At 44.7% G+C, this 26,661-nt stretch overlaps 2 protein-coding genes across 8 annotated transcripts in view; one reads left to right on the forward strand and one right to left on the reverse strand.

Moving 5' to 3' along the window:
• On the forward strand, positions 1-26,660 carry LOC139165254 (uncharacterized). 5 transcript variants are annotated; one of them, XM_070748377.1, is made up of 5 exons: positions 1-492; positions 1,576-1,708; positions 3,157-6,332; positions 7,671-7,725; positions 17,345-18,567. In XM_070748377.1, the coding sequence occupies exons 2-5, from the start codon at positions 1,612-1,614 to the stop codon at positions 17,959-17,961; spliced, it is 3,945 nt and encodes a 1,314-aa protein (XP_070604478.1). In that variant the 5' UTR covers positions 1-492; positions 1,576-1,611; the 3' UTR covers positions 17,962-18,567. The 5 variants fall into 5 exon arrangements, with proteins under 5 accessions (XP_070604478.1, XP_070604480.1, XP_070604482.1 ...); XM_070748379.1 differs by lacking the exon at positions 17,345-18,567 and adding an exon at positions 14,504-15,150 and having other exon boundaries at positions 2-492; XM_070748381.1 differs by lacking the exon at positions 17,345-18,567 and adding an exon at positions 26,581-26,660 and having other exon boundaries at positions 21-492.
• Positions 1-26,661, reverse strand: part of LOC139165255 (protein brambleberry-like) — a 52,817-nt gene that overhangs the window by 12,685 nt on the left and 13,471 nt on the right. The window lies entirely within an intron of this gene.

Here is a 26,661-nt window from a genome sequence, read left to right on the forward strand (position 1 = left end):
CCTCTTTCGTTTTCTGAACACCCTGAAGAGAAATCAGAGGAGAAAGGCTTTCTTCACCATTCCCAGGCTGAGCTCTGGAGCCGGGACCGGATGGGCAGAGGGGTGGGTGGTCCAGCGTTCGGAAGAAGTGGGCTGCAGCCGCTCCCCCTTACCAAGCTCAGAGGTGAGGGCTCCCTGCTGTGAGGAAGACCCCCTGCTTCCCCCTCCTCTTCCCCAGCCTCCCAGACACCAAAGAAGACCTTAAATGACGGAGAGAAAAAGTTCCCACCTATTCCGGGGACTCGTTTTAGGATAGAAAAACCGAAAGACCTGATGTGATGCAGTCTTGTGCCAGGGAATGCTGATTTGTTGAAAGGATATTACAATTTGTGGACTCTGTACCTATCATAAACCCCACCAGCCATTCAAAGGACAAGGAGATCTTGGGGAGAAGCAGCAAATGACAGAAGCAGATCCACCTGCCACCGGGGATTCCTGATCCCCTCCGACCAGGTGAGCCCATGGCAATCAGAGAGGGAAGCAGCAGCCGAGACCCTCAGCTTCCTTGTTAGGAAAGGCAATAGGAGGGGGGGAGGGGGAGGGAGAAGCAGGCAACCTAGCAACAGGTGTGGCCCAGAAGCACCTGTATGTTTGGAGGGGGAGGGGAATTCCAGGTAATTTGAAGAGGGGGAGAATTGCTCCTTTTCTGAAAGCTGATGAGTTCCGCCCAGGTAGCCACACAAGGAGAGAGTTGTCATTGAGCATGGGGGGGGGGGTCACTTTCCTCCTACCCAGGACAAAGAGCAATGGATGGAAACTAATGAAGGGGGGGGAAGCAACCTAGAACTACACATTTCCTGAAAGAGCAACTCATTAGTAGAACAACTTGCCTCCAGAAGTTGTAAATGCTCCAAGACTGGAACAGGCGGTAGGAAAAGCAAGTAGAATGCTTGGCTGCATAGCTAGAGGTATAATAAGCAGGAAGAGGGAGATTGTGATCCCGCTGTATAGAGCGCTGGTGAGACCACATTGGGAACACTGTGTTCAGTTCTGGAGACCTCACCTACAAAAAGAGATGGATCAAATTGAACGGGTCCAAAGACGGGCTACAAGAATGGTGGAAGGTCTTAAGCATAAAACGTATCAGGAAAGACTTCATGGACTCAATCTGTAGAGTCTGGAGGACAGAATGGAAAGGGGGGATATGATTGAGACATTTAAATATGTTCAAGGGTTAAATAAGGTTCAGGAGGGAAGTGTTTTTAATAGGAAAGTGATCACAAGAACAAGAGGAAACAATCAGAGGTTACTTGGGGGAAAGATCAGAAGCAACGCGAGAAAATATTATTTTGCTGAAAGAGTAGTAAATCCTTGGAACAAACTTCCAGCAGACGTGGTTGGTAAATTCACAGGAACTGAATGTAAACATGCCTAGGATAACCATATATCCATTCTAAGATAAAATACAGGAAATAGTATAAGGGCAGACTAGATGGAGCAGGGGGTCTTTTTCTGCCGTCAGTCTTCTATGTTTCTATCCATGCAGAGAGTCATCGGTCAATCTCGGACTCCCCAAACGGTTCTTCTCTCTTGCAGGGCGCCAGAAGGGTCAACAACGCGCGAGAGCCAAACATGGCCCTGGCAGAGGACACCAGTGAGATTCCAGCCCTGGGCCGCCCCTTCCAGCTGGGGATGCTTTACGACTGTTGCAAGGATGCCCTCATCCCAGGTAGAAGCCAGAAGAGAGGGTGGGGGAGTGGGGGACAGGAAACCTGGGACAATTGATGTTCTGTCGGGCTCTCTGGTAGACTCCTCCCAAAAATTCACAGGTACAAATTTCAGACACAGACACGTTTGAAAATTCAAAACAATGTTCTTTATAATGAAAATTCCCTTAACCTAAGCCCTCTTTTGGTATAGCCAAGAGCACTCATCTCCAAACAAACTGATAATTTGTACAAGTCCCTTATCAGTCCTGTGATACTTAGCTTGCAGCTGTGAGGCAATTCACAGTCCTTCTTCTTTCACAAAGTGAAACACACTTTGCTCTGGTTTAGTTTCAAAGCGGGGGAAAATCAGCACACAAAAGGTCGAAGTCAGCAAAGCAGGCACGAAACACAACGATCAGATAATCCTCCACAATGGCCAAACCCACAGGCTGCTATTTATAACAGCCTCACTAATGACCACAGCCCCACCCAACCACAGGTGGCCTCCTTTTCTTTGATAATAATCTCTCAGTTGTTGCTGCCTATGCTTTCTGCATGCGTGGCTGTATCATTAACTCTTGTTCCGAATCCAAGGAGGAGAGAGATAATTGATCTCCTTCTGAGCTGTCTGCCACACTCTCCTCCTCCCTGTCACTCATGTCTTCTTGGTCAGAGGAGCCTTCATCAGCAGATTCCACCAGGGGCAAAACAGGCCTGCACCATGTGAATGTCTCCCCCACATCCACAGTCCTTGGGGCAGGAGCTGGGCCAGAGCTAACCACAACACTTGAGAGCTGGCATACTGCACAGACATCCAGGGGCATGGGGTGAGGTATCATCAGTACGCTGATGATACCCAGTTGTACGTCTCCACCCCATGTCCAGTCAACGAAGCAGTGGAAGTGATGTGCCGGTGCCTGGAGGCTTTTAGAGTCTGGATGGGTGTCAACAGACTGAAACTCAACCCTGATAAGACGGAGTGGCTGTGGGTTTTGCCTCCCAAGGACAATTCTATTTGTCCGTCCATCACCCTGGGGGGAGGAATTATTGACCCCCTCGGAGAGGGTCTGCAACTTGGGCATCCTCCTTGATCCACAGCTCACATTAGAGAACCATCTTTCAGCTGTGGCGAGGGGGCGTTTGCCCAGGTTCACCTGGTGCACCATTTTTAATATTTAATATTAGATTTGTACTGTATTGTATTGTTGCTATGTTGTGAGCTGCTCCAAGTCTTCAGAGAGGGGTGGCATACAAATCTAATAAATTATTATTATTATTATTATTATTATTATTATTATTATTATTATTATTATTAACAGAGTTGTAAGTTGTCTAATCGAAGAATTTCAAGTCTGGCGGAGTCAGGTATTTTGTTGCGGGAAGGTAAAAAGAGCGAAGGGCTCTTCTTTATTTATTTATTATTTATTTTTTATTTATCTATCTGCCTGTTTCCTTCTGTTCCACGCAGGAGTCACCCTCTGGGAAGACCTCTCTCTTCAGAACAACCTGAAAACCAAGCCCCAACCCAAGACAGCCACTAAAATCCTTGCGTCTGACACCATTGATGACAAGGCCTCTGCTCTGAACATCTCGGCATCCCTCAAGGCCAGTTTCCTGGGAGGACTAATTGAAGTGGGGGGGTCAGCTGAATATCTCCATGACACCATGAAGTCCAAGCAACAGGCCAGAATCACCGTTCAGTACAAAACCACCACCAGGTATGAACAGCTGACCATGAGCCACTTGGGAATCCAGAACGTCTCTTACCCATCGGTCTTTGAGCAATGCCCAGCCACCCACGTGGTCACTGCCATCCTCTATGGAGCCCAGGCTTTCTTTGTCTTTGACCGAGAAGTTTCTTCAACGGAGAAGGTGAAAAACATAGAAGGAAACATCCATGCTACCGTCACGAAGGAAATATCTATTGGAGGAGAAGCAAAGGTCAAACTGACTGAGGAGGAGAAAGAGAACGCTATGAAATTCAGTTGTAAGTTCCATGGAGACTTTTCTTTAGAGAAAAATCCAGTAAGTTTCCAAGATGCTATGAAAGTTTATGAAAGTCTCCCCAAATTATTAGGGGAACATGAAGAGAAGGCTGTGCCTATGAGGGTCTGGCTCTACCCACTGACCAAGTTGGACACCAGAGCAGCTAGGATGGTCCGCGAGGTCAGCCTAGCGTTGATCTTTGATGCTGAAAAGATCTTGGAGGAACTCAACGAAATCCAGATGGAAAGCAACGATCTAGCCAATGACCCCATTGCTGAGACCTTCCCTGAGATCAAGAGGAAGTTCCAGCTGTTCAAGCATCTGTGCAAGCAACACAGGCAGACATTCCAGAAAGAGCTGGCCAGAATATTGCCTTCCATCCGGGGAGGAGGGCAAGAGGAAGGGTTCTTGGTAGACCTCTTGAGGTCCGTCAACCAGTCGCCCTTCAACAGCCCAAGACTCTGTGAATTTCTAGACGCCAAGAAAAGAGAAATGAATTTTATCAAATCTTATCTGACTATTCTAAATAACATAGAAGTGATTTCATCTCAGAACAAGCTGGAAGAAATAGTTCTGGATCCCCAGAATGTACACGTGGTCTCCTTTATCTTCACCTCTTTACATGAAAAGGAGCCATTTCTGTTGAACTTACAGGGCTGGCTTCAGGAGCAATTCTTGCCAGAGTCGGGTGAGTTCACAAGGTCCACTCCCAAGGCCTGGTTTGAGGATGAGCAGTGGACCCGCAAGGCTCGCCAAGCTGCCAAATCCATCAAAGACTTTTTCAGCGTCAATCAATCCAACGAGAAGGTCCGCTTTGTCGTGGCATCTATCCCATGTGAAGACCCCTCAGGAGCCTCAATATACCTTTATGAAGATGGACAGCTGGTCAGCAAGAGCTTTGAGTTGCCCTCAAAACCTCTCCTTTTGCTGACCAGAGAGGTGAAACACAACAGCATTCAACTGAAGTTTCATCCAGCTGAATATGGAAAGGCTGCGATCTCCAACTATCTGGTAGAGTACAAGATGGTAGGAGAAGAAAACTGGAAGACCATGAGGACAGAGGGCACTGGGGAGATGTTCCTGCTGAAAGATCTGCCTCCAAACACAGAGTACCAGTTCCAGTACGCTGCTTGTTGCAAACCAGGCCTTAGTAAAAGCAGTGACCTGAGCCCACCCGTAAAGACCCTTCCCACCAGCCCTCCTGAGAAATTAAGAATGGTCACTGCGGGATCTTCAGTCATCTCTGTGGCCTGGATGAATCCCAGCATCGTTGCCTCAGGAGTTGTGGTCAAAGAGTACAAGGTGGAGTACAGAACGGTAGAGGCTGGAGCTGGGAAGGACCAGTGGACTGAAAAAAGGACTGGGAGAAAAACAGGGTTTTACCCCATTGAAGGTCTGAAGCCCCAGAGTGAGTACAGAATACGGGTGTCGGCCATATGTGATAATGGAGCTCTAAGCATCCCCAGCGAGGAGTTGGAGGTCTCCACATCCCTGGAGGAGGAAGATGTAGACAATGTAGCCCACCGATTCCTTCAGGAAAGCACCCTGGAGGAGGAGAAACACCCATTAGTCTTCACCCTTCCTCTGGAGAAAGTCCCCTCAGATGCCTCCACTTCCTACCTCATGTACCAGCTTGGAAAGAAGGACCTAAAAGTGGCCAACCAAGTGATCCTGATGATGGGAGTGACAGGATGTGGGAAAACCACTCTGATCAATGGGATGATCAATTACATCCTGGGTGTCCAGTGGGAAGATAATTTCAGGTTCAAACTCATTCATGAAACCACTCAGAGGGCCGAAGCTGGAAGCAGGACATCTGGAGTCACAGCCTACGTGGTGAACCATCAGGAGGGCTTCCGAGTTCCCTATTCTCTCACCATCATCGACACTCCAGGATTTGGGGGGACAAGAGACGCAGAGCAAGACAAACAGGTGGAGAAGCAGGTCCTGGAGCTTTTCTCCATCCCTGGGGGCATTGAGCACATTAATGCCCTCTGCTTGGTGGCCCATTCAAGTCACTCCCAGAAATGCGCCTTTGATTCCGTTCACCCGTTGGCAAAAAGCCTGAGGGATAATGTCCAACTCCTGATCACCTTTGCTGATGGGGGAACCCCACCTGTCCTGGAGGCCCTCAAGGAGGCTGACCTGGCCTGTGCTCAGGTTGACTCGGGAATCCCCCTGCACTTCAAGTTCAACCACTCAGCCCTCTTTGTTAACCAAGAAAACGGAAGAAGCTGTAATGCTGCTGCTGAAAAGTTCTGGAAAATGAACACTGAGAGCATGGAGGAGTTCTTTGTCTCCTTAGAGATGCTGAAAACCGTGACCACGTTGGCCTTCAAGAAACGGCAGGAGCTGGAAGCTGCCCGTAGAGGACATCCCCCTCCGAAAGTTGAGAAAGTGCACCGAAATCGTTTCCAGATAAGTCCTGACCCGGTAGCCATCGGAAAGCCTTCAGTCACCAGGTACCAAGTGGAATATCGGATTGCAGGAGACAACTGGGAAAGTCTTGACGTAGAAGGCCCTAAAGATCCATTCAAGCCAAAGGATGGCCAACTAGATGTTCAGTTACAATTCCGATGTGCAGCCGTGACTCCAGGAGGGCTCGGTCAATGGAGTGAGGCGATCACTTGCATCTGTCCTATGGGAAGGTCTCCAGAGGTAACTTTATTCATTTTTATTTTATTTTATTTCACTTATTTAGTCATATACAGTGGTACTTCTACTTAAGAACTTAATTCGTTCCGTGACCAGGTTCTTAAGTAGAAACATTCTTAAGAAGAAGCAATTTTCCCCATAGGAATCAATGTAAAAGCAAATACAGTGATACCTTGTCTTACAAACTTAATTGGTTCCGGGACGAGGTTCTTAAGGTGAAATGTTTGTAAGACGAAACAATGTTTCCCATAGGAATCAATGGAAAAGCGATGAATGCGTGCAAGCCCAAAACTCACCCCTTTTGCCAGCCGAAGCGCCTGTTTTTGCGCTGCTGGGATTCCCCTGAGGCTCCCCACCAAGGGAAACCCCACCTCCGGACTTCTGTGTTTTTGCAATGCTGCAGGAGAATCCCAGCAGGAGAATCCCAGCATCGCAAAAACAAGCACTTCGCTGGCAACGGAACTCCAGAGGTGGGCTTTCCCAGTGAAGGGAGCATCAGTGAAATCGCAGCATCACAAAAACATCAAAGTCTTTGAAACCCCACCTCCAGACCTCTGTGTTTTTGCGATGCTGCGATTCCCCTGCTGGGATTCCCCTGCAGCATCACAAAAACATGGAAGTCCGGAGGTGGGGTTTTCCATGGAGGGGAACCTCAGGGGAATCCCAGCAGCGCAAAAACGGGCGCTTCACTGGCAACGGAAGTCCGGAGGCGGGGCATCCCAGTGGTGGTGGTGGGTTTGTAAGGTGAAAATAGTTTGTAAGAAGAGGCAAAGAAATCTTAAACCCTGGGTTTGTATCTCGAAAAGTTTGTATGATGAGGCGTTTGTAAGATGAGGTATCACTGTACAGTGGTACCTCGTGATAGGAACCCCTCGTGATACGAACACTTCGAGATACGAAGCCAGGGTTCAGAAAATTTTTGCCTCTTCTTGCGAACTTTTTTCACCTTACGAACCCACCGCAGATGGGTTCGCAAAATGGCGCTCTGCTGGCCGCCGCTGCCCGGTTGTCACCTTTTAAAACAGCTGGGGGGCTTCTCGGCATTCTCCTGAACCTGAACCCAAATCTGAACTTTTCAGGTTCGGGAGACGCCGATAAGTGCCACCGCCCAACTGTCACCTTCTTAAACAGCAGGGGGGCATCTCGGTGTTCTCCCGAACCCGAAAGTTCGGGTTCAGGTGGTCGCCGAGAAGTGCCCGGCTGTTTCAGAAGGTTACAGCCGGGCGGTGCTGCTCGACGGAGTGCCGTTTTTGCAATCGGCGGAAGCGTTTTCGGCTGATCTGGCAACCTCCCTGCAAGGCAGCCTCTCCTTTGGCTGACTCTGTTTTGCTTTTCACGCAGAAATCCCAGGTTTTGTCCTGTGCATCTGGTCTGGGAGCGGCTGGAGGCATCCCAGGTAAACTCTCGATCCTTGGCGGGTGGTGGTGGTGGTGTATGGGTTTGTGGAGGGGTGGAAGTGACTGTCCTGGGTAGAGGGACAGACTATGATAGTCTGGAGGACAGAAGGGAAAGTGGGGACATGATCGAAACATTTAAATATGTGAAAGGGCTAAATAACGTTCAGGAGGGAAGTGTTTTTAATAGGAAAGTGAACCCAAGAATAAGGGGGCACAATCTGAGGTTAATTTATTTATTTTATTATTTAGATTTGTATGCCGCCCCTCTCCGCAGACTCGGGGCGGCTCACAGCATAACACAACAGTTTATAACAAATCCAAATATAATTTAAAATATTTAAAAGAACCCCATTTTGCTAACGAACACACACTCAAACATACCATACATAAAATGTACATGCCCGGGAGAGGTGTTTCAGTTCCCCCATGCCTGACGACAAAGGTGGGTTTTAAGGAGTTTACGGAAGGCAGGGAGAGTAGGGGCAGTTCTAATCTCTGGGGGGAGTTGGTTTCAGAGGGTTGGGGCCACCACAGAGAAGGCTCTTCCCCTGGGGCCCGCCAACCGACATTGTTTAGTTGACGGGACCCGGAGAAGGCCCACTCTGTGGGACCTAATCGGTCGCTGGGATTCGTGTGGCAGAAGGCGGTCTTGGAGATATTCTGGTCCAGTGCCATGAAGGGCTTTAAAGGTCATAACCAACACTTTGAATTGTGACCGGAAATTGATCGGCAGCCAATGCAGGCTGCGTAGTGATGGTGAAACATTGGCATACCTGGGGAAGCCCATGATAGCTCTCGCAGCTGCATTCTGCACAATCTGAAGTTTCCGAACACTTTTCAAAGGTAGCCCCATGTAGAGGGCATTACAGTAGTCGAACCTCGAGGTGATGAGGGCATGAGTGACTGTGAGCAATGAGTCCCGGTCCAAATAGGGCCGCAACTGGTGCACCAGGCGAACCTGGGCAAACGCCCCCCTCGCCACAGCTGAAAGATGGTTCTCTAATGTGAGCTGTGGATCGAGGAGGACGCCCAAGTTGCAGACCCTCTCCGAGGGGGTCAATGATTCCCCTCCCAGGGTGATGGACGGACAGATGGGATTGTCCTTGGGAGGCAAAACCCACAGCCACTCCGTCTTATCCAGGTTGAGTTTGAGTCTGTTGACACCCATCCAGGCCCCAACAGCCTCCAGACACCGGCACATCACTTCCACTGCTTCGTTGACTGGACATGGGGTGGAGATGTAAAGCTGGGTATCATCAGCGTACTGATGATACCTCACCCCATGCCTTTGGATGATCTCACCCAGCGGTTTCATGTAGATATTAAATAGCAGGGGGGAGAGGACCGACCCCTGAGGCACCCCACAAGGGAGAGACCTCGGAGTCGACCTCTGACCCCCCACTAACACTGACTGCGACCGACCGGAGAGGTAGGAGGAGAACCACTGGAGAACAGTGCCTCCCACCCCCAACCCCTCCAGCCGGTGCAGAAGGATACCATGGTCGATGGTATCGAAAGCCACTGAGAGGTCAAGAAGCACCAGGACAGAGGATAAACCCCTGTCCCGGGCCCGCCAGAGATCATCCATCAACGCGACCAAAGCAGTTTCCGTGCTGTAACCGGGCCTGAAACCTGACTGCTGGGGACCTAGATAATCGGCTTCTTCCAAGGACCGTTGGAGCTGGAGTGCCACCACCTTCTCAACAACCTTCCCCATAAAGGGAAGGTTGGAGACTGGACGATAGTTGTTAAGTACGGCTGGGTCCAGGGAAGGCTTCTTGAGGAGGGGGCGCACGAGCGCTTCTTTATAGAGTGTTGGGAAAACTCCCCTCCCCAAGGAAGCGTTGGTAATCTCCTGGACCCAGCTCTGTGTCACCTCCCTGCTGGCCGAGACCAGCCAGGAGGGACACGGATCCAGTAAACAGGTGGCGGAACTCACAGCTCCAATGGCCTTGTCCACTTCATCAGGTGTCATCAGATCAAACTCTTCCCAGACAGGTGGACAAGTACGTGCCCCAGTCACCTCGACTGACTCGTTGTCAGTCAACTCTGTTTTGCAATTGGAGTCGAGGTCGGCCCGGATCTGGGCAATTTTATCAGCGAAAAACGTGTTAAAATCCTCGGCACTGCTCTGTAAGGGCTCCCCAACTTCCCCCTGGTTGAGAAGGGAGCGGGTCACCCTAAACAGAGTGGCCGGGCGGGATTCCGCTGATGCAATCAAGGCGGCATGGTACGTGCATCTTGCCGCCTTGAGCGCCACTTTGTAAGTCTTAATAAAAGCTCTTACAAGTGTTCGATCAGATTCAGACCTACTCTTCCTCCATCGCTTCTCTAGACGTCTCTCCTGGCGTTTCAACTCCCAGAGCTCCTCGTTGAACCATGGCGCTCTACGGGGTCTAGCGCCATGGAGAGGTCGCAAAGGCGCAATCCGGTCAAGAGCCTCCGCTGCAGCCTTGTTCCAGGCCTCTGCAAGAGACTCCGCCGAACTGTGGACGAGTGCCTCTGGAATAACCCCAAGCGCCGTCTGAAAGCCCTCTGGGTCCATCAGGCGTCTGGGGCGGAACATCTTCATTGGTTCCGCCTCCCTGCGGGGAAGGATTGGAGCCAGGAAGTCAGGCCGTAGTAGGAAATGGTCTGACCATGACAAAGGCAATGCTTCTAAGCCCCTTAGTCTCAGACCATTACTCAGTTGCTCGGAAAGGAATACCATGTCAGGTGCGTGTCCCCCCTCGTGAGTCGGACCCCGTACTACTTGAGTCAGGTCCATGGCTGTCATGGTGGCCATGAACTCCTGTGCCAACCCAGAGGTTTTGCCGAGCGACGGCAGGTTGAAGTCCCCCAGGACAATGAGTCCGGGGAACTCCACCGCCAGCCCGGCTACCTCCTCGAGCATCACAGGCAGGGCTTTTGACACGCAGCTGGGAGGCAGGTACGTGAGAAACAAGCCCACCTGAACCCCTAAGTCCAACTTCACAAGGAGGGACTCGCAGCCCGCAATCTCCGGAGCAATGAGCCTACGCAGGCAAAGGCTCTCCCTGGCTATAATAGCCACTCCTCTCCCCCTTCCCTGGGGTCGAGGTTGATGCCATATCTGAAACCCAGCTGGGCAGATTTCCGAGAGAGGAACTCCTCCCTCCGGGCCCAGCCAGGTTTCAGTAATACAAGCCAGGTCGGCCTCCTCATCCAGGATCAGATCCCGGATGAGGAGAGCTTTATTTACCACCGACCTGGCATTGAGCAGCAGCAACCTGAGCCCAGAGCCAGAGTTACACTCATCACCAGTGCCCTGGGTTGAGCTCACGGAGCCGGAACAAGGAATAGTTATTAGACAGCGATCCCTCGTTCCCCTGGAACGGCTAACTCCGTGGCTCCCGCCATATCTACCTCTCCCCAGCAACACCGGGATATTCCGACCCTCTGCCACCCCAGAGATCGGTGCCCCTTCCCCTCCCGCCTCTCCGGCGTCAGGTGGCCCAAATATATCATTCATAGTATTCCCATTCATCCCATCCCTGGCATAACCCCACCCACTCCAGCCATCCCACTCATACCAATCACTCATCCCATACACATTATTGCACCCACCCCAGTTATGCATCAATTAACCCCCCCAATTGATTAAATAGATTGATTAAGTTACTAAGTTAATATAAAAGTATAAAAATATATTAGAAAATTAGAAATATTAATATTAAAACACCATTAAAACTGAATAAAAATAAAAATAAAAATGCAGAAAATACAAATATAGGTAATAGTGAATAATTCAATTCATTTAGGAAATCCGGTCAGCAGCAACTAATAAAAAGTGCTAAAGTTTCCCAAGGTGCCAAGTTTCCCAAAGTGCCAAGTTTCTCAAAGTGCCAAGTTCTCAGGGGCAGAGGTTATTCAAAGTCAAGGATCATTCAGTATCTCTCTCCCCCCGCCAGAATAGGGAGGGGGGTGTCCATGTCTCTATGACTCTCCCTCCACCAGACCTTGATCCACCAGTCCTCCTCCCTTGGTCTCCTTTCAGTCTCCTCTCTCTTATCGCAATGGTCAGTCCTCCGTCCGCCAGGTCTCCTCCAGCGCCGAGCGCACCCACCGCACAGCTGCTCGGCGTCCCGGGTCTGCCTGGCTGGTCACATTGCCCTCAAGAGCGTCCTCCTCCAACACAGTCCAACTCATTCGGCTCACCGGCTTGTTCATTCACGAAACTCGCCCCAAACTCCTTCATTCATAGAAACATAGAAACATAGAAGTCTGACGGCAGAAAAAGACCTCCTGGTCCATCTAGTCTGCCCTTATACTATTTCCTGTATTTTATCTTAGGATGGATATACAGTATGTTTATCCCAGGCATGTTTAAATTCAGTTACTGTGGATTTACCAACCACGTCTGCTGGAAGTTTGTTCCAAGGATCTACTACTCTTTCAGTAAAATGATATTTTCTCATGTTGCTTTTGATCTTTCCCCCAACTAGCTTCAGATTGTGTCCCCTTGTCCTTGTGTTCACTTTCCTATTAAAAACACTTCCCTCCTGGACCTTATTTAACCCTTTAATATATTTAAATGTTTCGATCATGTCCCCCCTTTTCCTTCTGTCCTCCAGACTATACAGATTGAGTTCATTAAGTCTTTCCTGATACGTTTTATGCTTATGACCTTCCACCATTCTTGTAACCCGTCTTTGGACCCATTCAATTTTGTCAATATCTTTTTGTAGGTGAGGTCTCCAGAACTGAACACAGTATTCCAAATGTGGTCTCACCAGCGCTCTATATAAGGGGATCACAATCTCCCTCTTCCTGCTTGTTATACCTCTAGCTATGCAGCCAAGCATCCTACTTGCTTTCCCTACCGCCAGACCGCACTGCTCACCCATTTTGAGACTGTCAGAAATCACTACCCCTAAATCCTTTTCTTCTGAAGTATTTGCTAACACAAAACTGCCGATACAATACTCAGATTGAGGATTCCTTTTCCCCAAGTGCATTATTTTACATTTGGAAACATTAAACTGCAGTTTCCATTGCTTTGACCATTTATCTAGTAAAGCTAAATCATTTACCATATTACAGACGCCTCCAGGAATATCAACCCTATTGCACACTTTAGAGTCATCGGAAAATAGGCAAACCTTCCCTACCAAACCTTCCCCTATGTCACTCACAAACATATTAAAAAGAATAGGACCCAGAACAGACCCTTCTGGCACACCGCTTGTAACCTGACTCTGCTCAGAATATTCACCATTAACAATAACTCTCTGATGTCTACGCTTCAGCCAGCTGCAAATCCATTGAACTATCCAGGGATTAAGTCCAATCTTCACTAATTTATCTATCAGCTCTTTATGTGGAACCGTATCAAAGGCTTCATATGTCATATGTCATATGTCATCGCCAAACTTTCGTCTGCCTTTAATAAATATTTTTTAATAAACTTTAATAAATAGAAACATAGAAACATAGAAGTCTGACGGCAGAAAAAGACCTCATGGTCCATCTAGTCTGCCCTTATACTATTTTCTGTATTTTATCTTAGGATGGATATATGTTTATCCCAGGCATGTTTAAATTCAGTTACTGTGGATTTATCTACCACGTCTGCTGGAAGTTTGTTCCAAGGATCTACTACTCTTTCAGTAAAATAATATTTTCTCATGTTGCTTTTGATCTTTCCCCCAACTAACTTCAGATTGTGTCCCCTTGTTCTTGTGTTCACTTTCCAGTCAACGAAGCGGTGGAAGTGATGTGCCGGTGCCTGGAGGCTGTTGGGGCCTGGATGGGTGTCAACAGACTCAAACTCAACCTGGATAAGACGGAGTGGCTGTGGGTTTTGCCTCCCAAGGACAATTCCATCTGTCTGTCCATTACCCTGGGGGGGGAATTATTGACCCCCTCAGAGAGGGTCCGCAACTTGGGCGTCCTCCTCGATCCACAGCTCACATTAGAAAACCATCTCTCAGCTGTGGCGAGGGGGGCGTTTGCCCAGGTTCGCCTGGTGCACCAGTTGCGGCCCTATCTGGACCGGGACTCATTGCTCACAGTCAGTCATGCCCTCATCACCTCGAGGTTCGACTACTGTAATACTCTCTACATGGGGCTACCTTTGAAAAGTGTTCGGAAACTTCAGATCGTGCAGAATGCAGCTGCGAGAGCAATCATGGGCTTTCCCAAATATGCCCATGTTTCACCATCACTCCGCAGTCTGCATTGGCTGCCGATCAGTTTCCGGTCACAATTCAAAGTGTTGGTTATGACCTTTAAAGCCCTTCATGGCATCGGACCAGAATATCTCTGAGACCGCCTCCTGCCGCACGAATCCCAGCGACCGATTAGGTCCCACAGAGTGGGCCTTCTCCGGGTCCCGTCAACTAAACAATGTCGGTTGGCGGGTCCCAGGGGAAGAGCCTTCTCTGTGGCGGCGCCGGCTCTCTGGAACCAACCCCCCCCCCAGAGATTAGAACTGCCCCTACTCTTCCTGCCTTCCGAAAACTCCTTAAGACTCACCTTTGCCTTCAGGCATGGGGAAACTAAACATCTCCCCTGGGCATGTTAATTATACATGGTATGCTTGTGTGTGTGTTTGCTATTACATGGGGTTTTTCTTAAATCGTTAAATATTTTAATTAATTTGATTGTTGTGACTGTTTTTACTTGTTGTGAGCCGCCCCGAGTCTTCGGAGAGGGGCGGCATACAAGTCCAACTAATAAATAAATAAATAAATAGATAGATAGATAGATAAATAAATAAATAAATAAAAACGTTTCCTATTAAATTTGTCCCCCCAGCCTCAGTCTCGGCGTTGAACGTTACCGGAGCGAGAAAGAAAGTCAGGAAGAGGATTGAGAGGCGGGGCAGTTCGCTCGCTCCACAGCAGCCGCCATCTTCCGAGCCCCAGCTGATCGGGGCTCTCAGCTCTCAGCTCTCCGACAAAAACAAGGATCAGAAGCAATGTGAGAAAATATTATTTGACTGAAAGAGCAGTAGATGCTAGGAACAAACTTCCAGCAGCTGTGGTTGGTCAATGGACAGTCACTGAATTTAATCATTCCTGGGATAAACATAGATAAAATACAGGAAATAGTAGAAGGGTAGACTAGATGGACCATGAGGTCTTTTCTGCCGTCAGTCTTCTATGTTTCTAACTACTTTGGCAATGTGAGAAAATATTATTTTACTGAAAGAATAGTAGATGCTTGGAACACACTTCCAGCAGATGTGGTTGGTCAATCCACAGTCACTGAATTTAACCTTCGTGTTCTGTTCACTTTTACTATACACCTGTACTGTTTCAGGTCTATATGACCCGACCTATTAAAATGTTGATTTTAGCTACTGTAAATGGTTTATTTTAAATACCTATTTCATTATTAAACTGTATGTGAACATGGTTGATCATAAACAAATGAAAAATGAAATTAAAACTTTTTTTTCATAACATGGGCTGTTTGCAATTATGTTTACTTTATACATAGACTAGGCTGCAAGTTCCAAATTACATCCTTGTTTTTAGAATGGATTTTTTGCATCTGACTAGTTGTCTCGGTATCATGTACTTTTTCAGGTCAATATGACCCGACCTATCCTATATCAGATATTCTTGATATAGCGTACCTAGTGTTGTGTATACCCTCATTCAGCCTGAGAATTGCTCAGATTCCGAAGAGGAGAGTGATTTGGAATTGGCAGATTGGCCTGATTTACGGATAGCAAGGAAGGTTAGTGAAGAAGAGGAGGAGGAGGCAAGTTACGTAGAGATGCATTCAGGATCGAGTGAGGAGGACTGGAGGTGGGTTAACCCCTACTTCAGACGTGCTCAGAGAAGGTTAGAACAAGTTACAGGGAAGAGATATTAGAAGGTGAGGAACTAGTTAATCAGTTACCTCACATCCGGGTGCGAATGGAAGAAGAAGCTGATTCCGTTCAATCTTGTCATCCAAAGATGGAGGCGTCCTCGACAGGGAAGTAAGCAAACCATTGTGTGATTTATGACCTGCTTTTACGGCTCCTGGCTAGCACTGATTAGCCCATAAATTCTAGAATGACTTGTGGAATGTTTTGATGTTATTTATGAGATAATTAACTTAACTACTAAAGAGAGAAATTAGAAAGAAAAACTGCATGAGAGGCGATGTATAAATGGGGAAGAAGGAGAAATAAAGAAGATGATACGTTTTTTTACAAATACAGTGATCCCTCGTTTTTCTCAGGGGATGCATTGCAAGATCACCCGTGAAAAACAAATTTCCATGAAGTAGACGAAAGATAGTTTTTAATGTATTTAATGAGTATTTATTAATAATAATAATAATAATAATAATAATAATAATTTGGACTTTTAAAACCCACCCTTTGCATTAAACAGTCATTCTATAATGTTTCTCAGCTGGAACTACATGGGATATTCTACCAGTTTCTTTAATAAGTACAGCAGTACTGTAGAAGAATTCTATGAATTTTTAATAGATTTAAAAATTTTTAATGGATTTAATGGATTTAAGCCCCCTTTGAAAACCTGTGAAATAGCGAATCCGCGAAAGATGAACCGTGAATTAGCGAGGAATTACTGTATATGCCTTTAGCAATGATTTATTCCAATTATTATCTGAATTAGCCTGAAACCAGAACACCTAGTAGGACCAGGAGTAGTTTTTATAGTTTTATGTATGGTACATGTGTGTTGCATGGTTTTTAAATGATGAGTTTTTAAAATGGTTTTTAAAAAAAAATTAGATTTGTTTACATTGTCACAATGTTTTATTATTGTTGTGAGCCGCCCCGAGTCTTCGGAGAGGGGCGGCATAGAAATCTAATAAATTATTATTATTATTATTATTATTATTATTATTATTATTATTGTTATTGTTATTATTATTATGTCAATACAACAGAGCAAAGGAAATCACTATGCTGGATTTCATATTTCATCCCCAGTCGGGCGCTTCCCAAGCACCTAGGACTGTGTGATGTAGCGGCGAATTATGTTTACTGATCCCAGTAAAGCGGCCTTTTGCAATTGACAGGTGGAGTTTTTGTCAATTCCGATGGTTTTCAAATGTCCGCTGAGATCCTTTGGCACTGCGCCCAGCGTGCCAAAGACCACTGGGACCACTTTCAAGGGCTTATGCCAGAGTCGTTGCAGCTCGATTTTTAGATCTTCGTATTTCACTAATTTCTCTAGCTGCTTCTCCTCAATTCTGCTGTCTCCTGGGATTGCGATGTCGATGATCCATACTTTCTTTTTCTCCACGATCACAATGTCTGGTGTGTTATGCTTCAGAATTCGATCAGTCTGAAGTCGGAAGTCCCACAGTAGTTTTACTTGCTCATTTTCGACCACTTTTTCGGGCTTATGATCCCACCAGTTCTTTGCCACTGGTAAATGGTAGTTCCGGCACAAGTTCCAGTGGAACAACTACTACTACTACTTCTTCTTCTTCTTCTTCTTCTTCTTCTTCTTCTTCTTATTATTATTATTATTATTATTATTATTATTATTATTATTACTATTATTATATCATATTTTCAGTGGCCCATTTATCAGCATGGCTGGGCTGCAAGTTCCAAATTGCACCCTTGTTTTTAGAATGGATTCCTTGCAGCTGACTCCTCTCCCCTTTGGGTTGCAGGGCCTGAACGGAGGATCGTCCTGGTGGGCAGAACCTGCAATGGGAAAAGTGCAACGGGCAACACAATCCTGGGAAAGAATTGCTTTAAGTTTGGGAGGTCGTGGAGGTTGGTAACCAAATTATGCCAAAAAACGGAGGCCCAGCTGAAGGGCAGGAAGGTTGTGGTTGTTGACACGCCTGGCTTTTGTGATACCTATTTTTCCAACAAGGTTGTTGCTGAAGAAGTGAGCAGGTGCGTGGAGTTTTGCTCCCCGGGACCCCACGTCATTCTGCACGTGATGCATCCTTTATATTACATCCAGGAGGAGGAGCAGGTGGCTCAGATGCTCAAAGAGATATTTGGCCCTCAAGCCAAGAATTACACCATCTTCTTGTTCGCCCGCAAAGATCAGCTGGAAAGTGAGTCTCTTGAAAATACGATAACTTCCGGAGATGGGAACCTGAAGGGATATATCGCTGAATGCGGGAACCGGTACCTCGCTTTCAACAACAGGGCTACGTGGGAAGAACGGGAGGCCCAGGCGGTCGAACTGATGGCCATGATTGATGCCCTGGTTGAAAGGAACAGAGATGCTCCTTGTTACACCAAAGAGATGATGAACGTTGACAAAAGATAAGATTTCAAATTGTTCCCCTTTCCATCAGGGACCCAATAGTCTCTCTACCCCATTGCCTGAAACGAATGGCAACAAATGTGGAGAAGGAACAAAAAGATAACAATAGCCACAAACTATAAAGAAAACTCTTACAAGATGTACATGGGGTGGACAAAAAAATGAAAACACTTAACTTTTTGGCATCATAATATTTGAACATGTCCAACTCAATCAAAACTTGACATATTACGTGCAGTCGAGCAAAAACATAGCAATTTCAGTCTCTCTGTATCAAATTCCTATAATGTTCTTGCAGATTTAAATAGTAAGGATGTTGTAGGTACTAGCAAGGTCCCTCAGGCAGAGAATGAGGGGATGTTCAAAGGAGAAGTTGTTGTAAATGAGGTGCATAGTGTCACCAATCCATCAAGTGCAGTTAGTAGAAATAAAAAGAGGACACATTTTCTTGTGGGTGACTCGACTGTTAGAGGTGTTGATTTGGGACAGAATAAGGATATGGTGAAGCTGATGAGGTGTCTCCCAGGGTCCTCTGCCAGCAGAGACAGGAGGCGGATTACAAACATTGTCAAGGCTGTGAGTAAAGCTAATAATGTTGATGTGGTGGTGCATCTTGGCACAAATGATTTGTGCCAGAGAAATGTTAATGTAGTAAAAAGAGATTTTCAATGTCTAAGTGTGGAGCTGGGTAAAATAACTGATTCAGTGACTTTCTCAGAGGTGTTACCGGTTTGTGGTCAGGAGGATAAAACAACTTGTATCAGAGAGTTTAATGTGTGGTTAAGGCAGTGGTGTAAAGCTGAAGGTTTTGGCTATGTAAGTCATGATGTCAGTAGATGGTCTAATAGGGAGTTGTTTAAGAGGGATGGTTTGCATCCATCATACAGAGGTACCCAGGTGCTCGGTGAGGAATTCAGAACTTTTTTGGACAGGCATTTAAACTAGGTAAAGGGGACAGAGATGTAACTGATGTGGAGGATTTCTGTCCCCGACCAATGAGGATAAATCAGTTTCTTGTCTGTTTCATAAGTTTCAAAGCTTATGAAAAGGGATCTGTAAATAGAACAGATGTAGTTGTTGATGATAAGGGGCAAACTAATAATGAAAATAATGTTCTTCGGGTAATGTGCACGAATGCTCGAAGCTTCAGCAACAAGCTCTGTGAGTTAATGGCCATAATATCTAGAGATAATTTGGATCTGGTTGCCATAACTGAGACATGGTTTAAGGATTCTAATGAATGGGAAATATCCATACCAGGATATACACTGTATAGGAAGGATAGAATAGAGACAAGGGGAGGTGGAGTAGCCATTTATGTTAAAGAAAGTCTAAAAACAATACTAATTCAAAATACATGTAAAGATCTGGAGACCCTCTGGATTTGCATGCAAAATAAAGACGGTTCTGTCATTAGAATTGGGGTGATCTATAGGCTTCCAGGGCAATCTGAGGAATATGACAACAAGATGGTGGATGAGATTACCCTAATGGCAGTAAAGGGAAATATTGTGGTTATGGGTGATTTCAACATGCCTGATGTTGACTGGAATATCCCCAGTGCCCTTACATGCAAAAGTAAGAATATAGTAGAGGCCTTTACAGGAGCAGCTCTGGCACAGCTGGTTAAGACACCGACTAGAGGGGAGAATATTCTAGATTTAGTTTTTACGAATGGGAATTGGGTTTCAGAGGTCAAGGTGGGAGAAAATTTAGGTTGCAGTGACCATCTATGTTTGTGGTTTGATGTAAAAATTGGTTGTGAGCAATCCTATACTGCAACCAAAGTATTGGATTTCAGAAAAACAAATTTTAATGCAATGGGGGAATATTTAAATAATGAATTAAAGGGGAGGGATAAAATGGCAGGAGCGAGCACCCAGTGGACTGTATTAAAAAAGGCCATCTTAAAAGCCACAGGACTGTATGTAAGGCAAATAACTAAAGGTAAAAGGAAGAAGAAACCGCTATGGTTTAGCAATGATGTAAGGGCTACAGTCAATGAAAAAAAGGCTGCCTATAGGAGGTATAAAGAGTCTGGAAGTATAGCTGATAGAGAGGTGTATAAAATGAGACAGAAGGAGGCGAAACAGATAATACATGCTGCTAAAGCCTCAAAAGAGGAAGAAATTGCCAAATCTGTAAAGGAGGGGGATAAAACTTTCTTCAGATATATTAGTGATAGGAAGAAGAAAAACTGCAGCATCACAAAGCTTAGTACCGGGAATAATACATGCATTGATGGGAATAAGGAGATCGCTGACCATTTCAATAGCTACTTCTGTTCAGTTTTCTCAAAAGACACCTTACAAAATAATACTATAGAGGGATATAGCATTGCTTCCAGCTGTACGGATTCAGCTCCAGTGATCTTAGAAGCCGATGTCTTAGAAGAACTTGAACAATTAAAGATAAATAAGGCAATGGGTCCAGATGGCATCCACCCCAGAGTTCTTAAAGAACTCAGATCTGTCATTGCTACCGCCCTGACTGATTTGTTTAACCAATCCCTGTTAACAGGAGATGTTCCTGAGGATTGGAGAATGGCCAGTGTTGTGCCTATCCACAAGAAGGGCAGTAGAGAAGAAGCTAGTAACTATAGGCCAGTTAGCTTGACATCAGTTATAGTTAAAATGATGGAGACTCTACTCAAAAAGAGGATAAATCAGTACCTAAAAAACAATAACTTATTGGACCCAAATCAGCATGGCTTTACTGAAGGCAAATCATGTCAGACTAATCTCATTGATTTCTTTGACTATGTCACAAAGGTGTTGGATCAAGGTGGTGCCTTGGATATTGCCTATCTGGACTTCAGCAAAGCCTTTGATACGGTTCCACATAAAGAGCTGATAGATAAATTAGTGAAGATTGGACTTAATCCCTGGATAGTTCAGTGGATTTCAATCTGGCTGAAGCGTAGACATCAGAGAGTTATTGTTAATGGCGAGTATTCTGAGCAGAGTCAGGTTACAAGTGATGTGCCACAAGGGTCTGTTCTGGGTCCTATTCTTTTTAATATGTTTGTGAGTGACATAGGGGAAGGTTTGGTAGGGAAGGTTTGCCTATTTGCCGATGACTCTAAAGTGTGCAATAGGGTTGATATTCCTGGAAGGATCTGTAATATGGTAAATGATTTAGCTTTACTAGATAAATGGTCAAAGCAATGGAAACTGCAGTTTAATGTTTCCAAATGTAAAATAATGCACTTGGGGAAAAAGGAATCCTCAATCTGAGTATTGCATTGGCAGTTCTGTGTTAGCAAAAACTTCAGAAGAGAAGGATTTAGGGGTAGTGATTTCTGACAGTCTCAAAATGGGTGAGCAGTGTGGTCGGGCAGTAGGAAAAGCAAGTAGGATGCTTGGCTGCATAACTAGAAGTATAACAAGCAGGAAGAGGGAGATTGTGATCCCCTTATATAGAGCGCTGGTGAGACCACATTTGGAATACTGTGTTCAGTTCTGGAGACCTCACCTTCAAAAAGATATTGACAAAATTGAACGGGTCCAAAGACGGGCTACAAGAATGGTGGAAGGTCTTAAGCATAAAACGTATCAGGAAAGACTTAATGAACTCAATCTGTAAAGTCTGGAGGACAGAAGGAAAAGGGGGGACATGATCAAAACATTTAAATATGTTAAAGCGTTAAATAAGGTTCAGGAGGGAAGTGTTTTCAATAGGAAAGTGAACCCAAGAACAAGGGGACACAATCTGAAGTTAGTTGGGGGAAAGATAAAAAGCAACGTGAGGAAATATTATTTCACTGAAAGAGTAGTAGATCCTTGGAACAAACTTCCAGCAGACGTGGTTGGTAAATCCACAGGAACTGAATTGAAACATGCCTGGGATAAACATATATCCATCCTAAGATAAAACACAGGAAATAGGATAAGGGCAGACTAGATGGACCATGAGGTCTTTTTCTGCCGTCAGTCTTCTATGTTTCCATGTTTCTATATTTTAATGTTTTTAAAAAATTCTGTTATTTGATATGTTTTTTTAAACAGAAATTTAAGGAAGTTGGTTATAACCTTCTAGGAATGGCAGACCTCTCAGACTTTCAAAGACGCCAAATTGTTGGTGCTCGAAGGGCAGGCGCTGGTGTAACAGAAAGTGCCCAGATGTTTGGCGTTTCAAGAGGTCATGTCTCAAAAGTAATGACTGCATTTGAAAGAGAAGGGAAAACATCCTCAGCCAAGCACAGGTCTGGTCAAAAGTCGAAGTCGTCTGAGAGAGACCGGTCGGACTCTAAAGCGAATTGTTAGAGCGGATCGCCAGACCACAGCTCCTAAAATCACTGCAGAGCTCAATAGACAAGTACAGAACCCAGTTTCCACAAAAACTGTTCAAAGGGAGCTTCACAAATCTGGATTCTACGGAAGAGCTGCAAGGTGGTTCCATTTTTATGTCCACCCCCTGTATTTCAGGTGGCATATAATCCCCCACAAAATTAGCTAAAATAGACAAAGAGCGTTCACCCAGATGTTGGAGGTGCAACAAAGAATTTGGATCATATTACCACATGTGGTGGGGTTGTGACAAAGTTAAAAGATACTGGGGGAAAATCCAAACACAGTTAGAAGAAATATTAGAGAAAAAAATTGAAAAGAAACCTGAACTCTTTTTTTGTTAGGTATAAGTCTACGGAGTCTACGGAGAGGGGCGGCATACAAATCAAATCAAATCAAATCAAATCAATCAATAAATAAATAATAACTAACTAACTAACACATGAAAATTTGGGGGAAAATCAATAGTTTCTAACCCTCCACATAACGACAGCAGCAAGAATAGTGCTTGAACAACAGTGGAAAAAGAGACATTTGCCTATTGAGGAAGATATAATTGAAAAAAAATCACATTGTGTGCAGAAGTGGATAGTTTAACAAAAGAAATAAAAAATATACATGAGCAAGAGTACATTAACTGTTGTAGTAGGTTTTATCACTGGATGGAAAAAAGTTTAAAAAAATAAAAACAGAGAATTAATAAATATTAGATAATGTCAGAAAAGTGTTCGGAAACTTCAGATTGTGCAGAATGCAGCTGCGAGAGCAATCATGGACTTCCCCAGATATGCCCATGTCACACCAACACTCCACAGTCTGCATTGGTTGCCGATCAGTTTCTGGTCACAATTCAAAGTGTTGGTTATGACCTATAAAGCCCTTCATGGCATCGGACCAGAATATCTCCGGGACCGTCTTCTGCCGCACGAATCCCAGGTCCCACACAATTGGCCTTCTCCGGATCCCGTCGACTAAACAATGTCGTCTGGCGGGTCCCAGGGGAAGAGCCTTCTCTGTGGCGGCCCCGACTCTCTGGAAACAGCTCCCCCCGGAGATTAGAACTGCCCCCACCCTACTTGCCTTCCGTAAACTCCTTAAAACTCACCTCTGCCGTCAGGCATGGGGGAATTGAGGCATTCCCCCACCTCTCCCCCGGGCCTATGCAATTTATGTATGGTATGTCTGTGTGTATGTCTGGTTTAATAATGGGTTTTTTTAATTTTTAAAAATTTATTAGATTTGTTATGAATTGTTCTATTGTATGTTGTGAGCCGCCCCGAGTCTATGGAGAGGGGCGGCATACAAATCAAATCAAATCAAATCAAATCAAATCAATATATATATATATTTATATATGTTTTCGTAGATTTTCACGGGTACAGGTATGACGGTCTTGGTATATTCGGGTTTCTTCCCGTGTAGGATTTGGAAATTTCTGGCGCCGTTTCGACGAGGTCTCACTCGTCATCTTCAGGCTGGTGTTTCTGTCCTTCTTCTCAGGCGAACAGTGTTATATATACCAATATATATATATATACACCAAGACCGTCATATATATATATATATATATATATACACACACATACATACACACACAAGTCATATATATATATATATATACCGGTATATATATATATATATATATATATATATATATATATATATATATATATATATATATTTGTTTTCGTAAATTTTCACGGGTATATGTATGTAGATTGGTCTGAGTTCGGGTTTTGCCCTGTGTAATATTTTGCATGTTTATGCGATTTCACCGAAATTTCACCGAAACGTCGCATAAACATGCAAAATATTACACAGGGCAAAACCCGAACTCAGAACAATCTATATATATATATATATAATCGGTCACAAAAGGAAAACCAAAAGACATACCAGAATAAAATCTTTGCTAAAACTTGATGTGTATATATAAATATAATTTATGTAATAGTAAATAAGCACCATTAGATTTGTACTACAAGCACGTCACAAAAATGTCCAACTTTTATTTTAATGGTTTTTTTCCTTTTCTGTGAGTTTAATTGTATTTTGTGTGTTTAAATAAAGTTTACTTTTATAAAAAAAAAACCAAACAAACAAAAAATAAATAGTCTCTCTCACTGAGCCTCGGCTTCCAAGGTGGCAGCCCTGTCAAAGGCCACTCAAGCTCCCAAAGGCGATTTTGCTATTGCAACTATTATTACTTCTCAGCTTCCAACGAATTATGGGGCGGGGGAGGGAAGGGGAAGAGATAGAACTTAGTTTTCAGACATCAAGATGCCAGCCATGAGTATCTATACAGGGAGATTGTGATCCTGCTATATAGAGTGCTGGTGAGACCACATTTGAAATACTGTGTTCAATTCTGGAGACCTCACCTACAAAAAGATATTGACAAAATTGAACAGGTCCAAAGACGGGTTACAAGAATGGTGGAAGGTCTCAAGCATAAAACGTATCAGGAAAGACTTCATGAACTCAATCTGTATAGTCTGGAGGACAGAAGGAAAAGGGGGGACATGATTGAAACATTTAAATATGTTAAAGGGTTAAATAAGGTAAAGGAGGGAAGTGTTTTTAATAGGAAAGTGAACACAAGAACAAGGGGACACAATCTGAAGTTAGTTGGGGGAAAGATCAAAAGCAACATGAGAAAATATTATTTTACTGAAAGAGGAGTAGATCCTTGGAACAAACTTCCAGCAGACATTGTAGATAAATCCACAGTAACTGAATTTAAACATGCCTGGGATAAACATAGATCCATCCTAAGATAAAATACAGAAAATAGTATAAGGGCAGACTAGATGGACCATGAGGTCTTTTTCTGTCGTCAGACTTCTGTGTTTCTATGAGTAGTAGATCCTTGGAACAAACTTCAAGCAGACGTGGTAGATAAATCCACAGTAACTGAATGTAAACATGCCTGGGAAAAACAGATCCATCCTAAGATAAAATGAAGGAAATAGTATAAGGGCAGACTAGATGGACCATGAGGTCTTTTTCTGCCGTCCATCTTCTATGTTTCTAAAACAAAGACTCCAAAAGTTCTTGAAATTATGAAAATAAGCACCTTGTCTCCTTTACATTAGAATATTCGTAGCTCAGGTTTGAACGGTGGGGTGCTATCCAACTTGGCTGTGATCCTAGCTTGGCAATGAACCTAAAGACGGTTCATTACCAAGCTAGGTAACATCATCAGTGCTAGAAGTGAGTGGGGTGTGTGGAGAGGGGGAGGAGGATTGTGGGATCCTTCCTTGGTGCTTGGTTCATTACCCAACTAGGTAACATCATCTACTAGCAATGTATAGTGCAGCTACTATAGTTAATACTACATAGAAACATAGAAACATAGAAGTCTGACGGCAAGAAAAGACCTCAAGGTCCATCTAGTCTGTCTTTATACTATTTTCTGTATTTTATCTCAGGACGGATCTATGTTTATCCCAGGCATGTTTACATTCAGTTCCTGTGGATTTACCAACCACGTCTGCTGGAAGTTTGTTCCAAGGATCTACTACTCTTTCAGTAAAATAATATTTTCTCATGTTGCTTTTGATCTTTCCCCCAACTAACTTCAGATTGTGTCCCCTTGTTCTTGTGTTCACTTTCCTATTAAAAACACTTCCCTCCTGGACCTTATTTAACCCTTTAACATATTTAAATGTTTCGATCATGTCCCCCCTTTCCCTTCTGTCCTCCAGACTCTACAGATGGAGTCCATGAAGTCTTTCCTGATACGTTTTATGCTTAAGACCTTCCACCATTCTTGTAGCCCGTCTTTGGACCCGTTCAATTTTGTCAATATCTTTTTGTAGGTGAGGTCTCCAGAACTGAACACAGTATTCCAAATGTGGTCTCGCCAGCACTCTATATACACTCTAGTGTAGTGTGCATACTGTGGCTATATTAGGTCCCACAGAGTCGGACTTCTCCAGGTCCCATCGGCCAGACAACGTTGACTGGCGGGGCCTAGGGGAAGGGCCTTCTCTGTGGCAGCCCCTAGCCCTCGGAAACAGTATAGGGGCAGACTAGATAGACCATGAGGTCTTTTTCTGCTGCCAATCTTCTATGTTTCTATGTATTCCACAGGTAAATATTTGCTGGAGCAATAAGGCAATGTTCTAAATATTTTAAATAGGATAGAACAGAATATTAGAAACTAGGATAGCTGGTTTGGCGATGGTGTATTCCTACATCAAATTTTGAAATACTTTTGTTGCTTCTCTATTGGAAAACATTTGAAAAATGTTGGATAATAAAAGTATTTGGGGGTGGGGGGATGTCTAAGTTCCCTTATTAATTCAACCCTTTTGTTTTTGAATCCAAGGTGAATTTTCAGCAAACCAACCAACACCAGATAACTTGTAGATCAATGATTTGCCCACTTTGGTAACTCACACGTTTTGTG

This window comes from Erythrolamprus reginae, chromosome 3, assembly GCF_031021105.1.
Source record: "Erythrolamprus reginae isolate rEryReg1 chromosome 3, rEryReg1.hap1, whole genome shotgun sequence".
In the NCBI taxonomy this organism is placed as follows: domain Eukaryota; kingdom Metazoa; phylum Chordata; class Lepidosauria; order Squamata; family Dipsadidae; genus Erythrolamprus; species Erythrolamprus reginae.